Here is a 6,000-nt window from a genome sequence, read left to right as displayed (position 1 = left end):
TTCATGTTTCTTTCACCTGTTACTCTGGCTCCAGAACAAAGGTTTGTAAACATCCATGATTGGGGAGAAATTTTCAGATCTCTCCTGAAAGAAGAAACTGGGGGAGGATTGCCTGAAATCAGTAACTAAGGCAAAATGAAAGCAAAACGAAACACAAAAAAACCCAAACCACTAGAACCAGAACAATAACAAAATGCACACATCATCAACGTGATTCTTGGAAAGCATTTAAACCCAGAAGCCAACAATTAGCCAGAGAGGAGAAAGCAGGGTGTGAGGACATTTGGACTCCTCGGTTCAGAGCATAGTTAATCACCTTAGCCAGAAGGTGGGTGTGGTTCCAGTACGCACCAACAGAGGCCGGATAGGTGAAATGTAGACAATGGAGTGTTTTGCCTTAGAAAAGAAATATATTCTGGCCCGTGCTGCATCTTGGTAAGTGAAATCAGCAAGACAGAAAGTGACAAACCCCGCGATCAAATTTACAGGAGCAGACAAGGCTTTCTGTGCCTAATGGGTATAGTTTTAGCACTGCAAGACTGAGAAAACACCTGAGACAGCTTGCACAGTGTAAATGAACTTAACACTATTGAGCAGTGTAGATAAAATGGTGATGCTTTTGTGTAATGTGTTCCACCATGGAAAAAAAAAGTCAACAATGAGCTTTCTGTGTTCGTCCTTGCGCATTTATGAAATTCCAGCTATAGGCAAACCTGCTTTATTTCTCTCTGGTTTCCTGTTCTTTTCAATTCAAACCAGGCCTTTGTCCCTATGGTCTCCAAAACAGGGCTGGCTTGCTTGCTTGCTTTCTTTCCTTCTTTCTCTCTTTCTTATTGTTGTTGGTATTGTTTTCGGCTTACTGTTCATTTTAATTCATGTATAGATGGGAAGCTCCTGTGTCTTTCCTTCATTGCTTGTTTCCTAAGCATATTTTTCATTGAGCTTATGAGTCTCCTGGCTCCTAACTCTCACAAGGATTTAGATGTCGCAGAAGATGCCCAACGCTGAACTTCCTTAGAAAATGATGAACTGCCTTAGGACAACCCCAACATCTCTACTTTCAAGGTATCAGCACACAAAAAGACATATTGTGCTGAGGCTCTCTGAGGTGTTGGGATGAATTTGAATCAAAGCTGTGTCTGTGGCCTTCACAAAGAAGGGGTTTCTGACCCAGGGAGAAAGAGCGGAACAGACCAGGAGAAGTGGGTGGGGATGGGGCAGTGCTCCCTGCTCAGTCTTGGAGAACGACAGCCTCAAGTCTCATAATTTTGAATTCATAAACAGTACTTCTCTGATGCAGAAACGATTCCTCCTTGTCTCTGAGACCAGCCAACAAATGGTTAGCTCCATCCACCACGTTACAGGCAGTTGGACAAGAAATGGTGTTTCACAATGTGTGTGTGTGTGTGTGTGTGTGTGTGTGTGTGTGTGTGTGTGTGTGTTTTCTAGGCCCACCCAGCATGCTTTGCCCCCAGGAAACAGTCAATAAATGGTTATTGAATTTAGAGCGTCCTTCTTCCCAATCGCTGAGGTTTAATCTATTCCCGATTCAGAATATCTATTAACTTTGCAGCATCACTAAGCCTTAAAAAAAAAAAAATCCATTTGTGGATGCGTTTAAAGAGTTCACAGTAAACCTCACTCTGCCGATTAAGAGAAAGCTGTTAAAGGAAGCAGGCTCATTCAACACACCAGTAGCCATTGGTAAAATGTAATTTAATTTAATCATTTAAATTTACATTGTTAATGTACAAGAGCATTTCTTTCAAACCACAGGTTAACACACACTTACTAAAAGCAATGCCGTTAGAGGAGAAGGACTTGGGAGACTTGGCCATTTGAAACAAAAGCAAGGCACTCTCCAAGAACAGCAAGTGGATTCCTGTTTCCCGCCCACCCCCACTGAGGACAGGTTCACACTGAAAGAGCCCTCCCTTCAGGGGGAGGAATCACCTGCTTTAATGCTTGTCCTCTGCAGAGCTAGTGTGCCGGTCTACTCCGTGTACACTTGGGTGTCAACATTTAAAAATTGTGACCTAAGAGGCTCTCATAGTTGTGATAACTATGGAAGACAGAAGGACACTGGCTGTAGTCTTTCCTTTCAGCACTAGTGTCTGGCCCTTAACTAAAACAGCCTCATCATTCTTCAAACCAGCAGATAGATGCTCAGACAGTCTTTTCCCTTCAGTCTGTGGGTGTGAGGACAGAAGGGGAACAGCATTTCCCAGAGCACCGTGCTGCTGTTTTGCTTTGCCTTTCAGACAGGACAAAAAAACAAAACAAAACAAAACAAAAAACCAAGGATTAACTTTCCAATACTCAAGGTGCACAAGAAGGTTATGTATGCACAGTACTTCTAATTTATTCAAATTCAAATTGAATTTGGTCTGAAGCGATCTCGTGTGAAATGTTAGCTTTCCTGATATTTAATAATGTTTATTAGGTTTGCATGTAAGCTCGATAAATTAATGCCAAAGTACTGCTTTATTCAAGGCCGTCTGCAGGAAGAACGTTAGTATGAGTGACTATGTTCAAAAGTCTATTTTTTGAAAGTAAGATGTGGGAGAGACTAAGGAAAGGCCAATTAAGTCTGAGTCTTAATTCTGTTGCTACCTGTTTGCCCTGCAGTGGCCCCCAGTTTCCTCCTTTGGGAATTTCAGGAGATCTGATCAGATCTGGTGAGGCAGGCACCCTTCCAAGTCTGAGGTTCAGAAATCTTAACATTTCAGGTCCTGTCATTGTGATAGGAAGGTAATATATCTCATAAAATCTTACACAAACAAAATACAAGATCAAATATCCAAGTGAGTTGCGAAGAAAGGGAGAGGACATGATTCGCTATCCGGGTTATACTTTGCAGCAATTAGGCAAGTCATTTGGCATTTGTTTGATTGTATAATTTAATGACAATATAAACAGTATAGTTTGTTTTTTTTCTTTTTCTTTTTTTAAAAAAAAAGACTAAAGCAAAAATGATTAAAAGCTAACAGAAGCTACCGTGACATTGGTTTGACATTCAAAGTTTGAGTCTTAGCAAAACGGCCAAAGGTATCTTGACTTGATACAGAGTATATAATATAAAGACTTTTAGACCTAAAAATCTTCAAACGTTATTTGAATTTAGCAAAACATAAGCAAAAATTTCATATCAAAGTGCTAAACAGTGCTGCCTTAAAGGTCACTGCAAACAAAGGATAAAATAACTGCGTGGGAAGTGACATTTATTGTACAAATGGTTAATAAAAAGACACATTATAAATATATATGTAACCTGCTATGTTTTTATATATATATATGCTTATTTAATTTCTAACCGGTGTATCCAAGTCACCACGAACACCCCATTTGATTATTCTGTAACTCAGCCTCCAGGAGCTGGTGGTCTTGCAATAAATACAGGCAAAGCGATTACAATAGAACGTGCATACAAATGTTCATACAAATAAGGACACTATGCAACGAATCATTTCATAATAATATGCCATCAACAGTAGAAACATAGAAAAGGGGGCACAAACACGGAATGTTGAACCGTAACCCACTAATCTTTGCTAATACATCAATACTATCTTTTCCTCTTTAAAAAAAAAAAGAGATGATTCTCTTGCTTTCCAAAATTGTCTATAACCAATAACAAAAATTAATTTTATATATATTTATATATAAATCCTTATCATCTCTGGTGCTTACCCTGTCTGACCCAGTTCCTACTTATTTGCATGTTCTCCTAGGGTTAACCCTTGATCGAGTCACCCAATGCTCCTTGGGCTTCTGAATGGAGGAATCAGGAACTTGCTACAACTAAAGAAGGTTTAGAGAACTCTGTCCAGGTTGACAAACACACAGCGAACACAGTCATATGCAATCCATTTTATAACCTGATCCCCCTTCAGGACATCTGGATAGTCATGGGTTGGGGGGAGGGGTGTCGAATTCCATCAAGAGTGGCCTGAAAGTCTTAGAAGGGCCATACCTCCGAAGGGTTCTACAGGGCAGGTGGACCAAGGGTGAGCTAGGAAAATGAGCACGCCGTTTGATAACATGACTGCCTCCTTCTTATTTTCATATAAAATGAGGGAGAGTTCACAAACAAGACTTAGTAAGACAGCACTCTAAAAAATTGCACTTGTATGTGGAAGCGAATAGCCATTATCATTTTGCTAAGTCTGATTTGTAGATAATCTTCCATCTTTTTTTTTTTGCCATTTTATTTTAAGAAGAAGAAAGAAATGAAGAAATGAAGAATTTCCCCGCCTCATTTGCACCACTTATGTGCCTCGATCCGGGAAGTACATACTAAAGGGATCAGTCTTAAGACACAGCCCTACCCTGGTAAACAGCCCTTGGCTGTTCTTATTTTTAAATACAAAGCAACCATAGTCATATTCCCCCGGAAAGAGTTTTTAAAACAGTTATATTATCCTTTCTCCCCACCCCACTGCTGGGATAGCATCATCCAAAAGTGCTTCGTCAGCAATTTCTTAGAAAAGCCTCATGAACTATTTTACCCCCTCCCAGCCCACCCACCAAAGCCTAAATATAAAACACAACCCCAACACAATACTCTGCAAGGTTTCTGGCTTTAGGTTGTAAGGAAAGGTGCCAGGAAAAAAAAAAAAGTCTTTGCTTTCTATGGGAGCTGCTTTTTCCCCTGGAGGAAGGATAGAGGGGCAGGTGTTCAAACCCATCCTTTTGCTCACTTAATGACCAGTGCCAGCAGAGCAAGTAGCTCTCTGCTCAGGCTTCCCCTGCTCAGAAAGGCAGGGTATCAAGGAAGAGCTTGTCGATGACAGAAGGTGGGGACACCAAGTCCTCCAGCTTCAGGTAGAAGATGCGCTGGAGGCCCTGGGTGCAGATCTTCCTCAGTTCCACCAGTGCGCGCAGGACCTTGGGCTCTGAGGGCTCCAGAGCCTGTCCCTTCCTCTGGTGGTCCTTTAAGCTGCTTGTGATCTTGTTGCATAGCTCCTCCACTCTCTTTGGTTCTTTTAACCCATGTCGCTCTGTAGAAGGACAGAGAGAAGTTGATAAGCATGGGGGCAGATCAAAGGCACTAGACATCCTAATTAAGGTCTCTCTCCTTTTCTGTGGGATGGGTTAGACATTTTACAACTGGATGGCCCTTTGTGGACCAGGGTGATAGTTCTGTTAGTAACTCGGTCTGGACCTGCTTTTGTCCCCAGATCCCAGCAGATGTAGCCACATCGTAACAGCCAGTCTTGCCTGCATGACTTGGTGCAGAAAAGTGAATTAATGTTTCAGTCACAAACTAGGGAGGGAGCCACTGATGGGAGCCCCTTAGCGCTTGATCCTAAGTGAGTTCCTATGCTTCTGTGCTGGCCACCATCTAGAAAAGCACCTTTCCTTCCAGTGTTCCCTCAGAACACCCATTGACCTGCACCTGGAACTCTACAGAAACACACAGGTCCTCCTAAGGCAGAGAAGGAAAAGTCACATCCGAGAGAGGGAGGCCTGGAAAGACACGCATTTATCAAGACATGGAGAGTACCTCTTAATTCCACAAAACTATACAGAAAAGGGTCCCCATGTTAGCCAATTGGATCTTTTTGGTAAGGCTGGTGATGTTCTCAGTCACACAGTTGCAGAAAGCTGGCATTTGAAGCCAGTCTTCCAGGAAGAGTTTGTTCTCTGGCTAGAAAACACTGTTGGGTCTCACTATGACACAGCGGCCTGACATCCCATACAGGCAAGTTTGACAGTGTAAAGTAGAACCTCATTTCTTTTCTTTTCTTTTTTTTTTTTTTTTGGTTCTTTTTTTCGGAGCTGGGGACCGAACCCAGGGCCTTGCGCTTCCTAGGCAAGCGCTCTACCACTGAGCTAAATCCCCAACCCCAGAACCTCATTTCTAAGGGAAGAGTGGGGTCTCCTCTATTCCTAGTTTTCTTCTATTGGTATATTTATAACTAAAAACCATGTTTACTCGTTTTTGAACATGCGTGTGCATATGTATATGTATGTGTGTATTTTCGGACATTGACCTTG

The 6,000-nt window shown here is 41.9% G+C and overlaps 1 protein-coding gene across 4 annotated transcripts in view; it reads right to left on the bottom strand.

Annotated features, from left to right (window-relative positions):
* Positions 1–1,697: 1,697 nt before the first annotated feature.
* Nr4a3 (nuclear receptor subfamily 4, group A, member 3) overlaps positions 1,698–6,000 on the bottom strand; it is a 41,147-nt gene continuing 36,844 nt past the window's right edge. For 3 of the 4 annotated variants that reach the window (XM_039110691.2, XM_039110692.2, XM_063288331.1), the window contains one exon: positions 1,698–5,000. In XM_039110691.2, the coding sequence (XP_038966619.1) occupies positions 4,753–5,000 (248 nt within the window). In that variant the 3' untranslated portion in view covers positions 1,698–4,752. The remainder of the gene's footprint in view (positions 5,001–6,000) is intronic. The other variant, NM_031628.2, reaches the window with a different exon arrangement.

This window comes from Rattus norvegicus, chromosome 5 (genome assembly GCF_036323735.1).
Source record: "Rattus norvegicus strain BN/NHsdMcwi chromosome 5, GRCr8, whole genome shotgun sequence".
Taxonomy (NCBI): Eukaryota; Metazoa; Chordata; class Mammalia; order Rodentia; family Muridae; genus Rattus; species Rattus norvegicus.
Note: the sequence above shows the minus strand (reverse complement) of the source record. Positions and strands in the feature narration are given on the sequence as shown.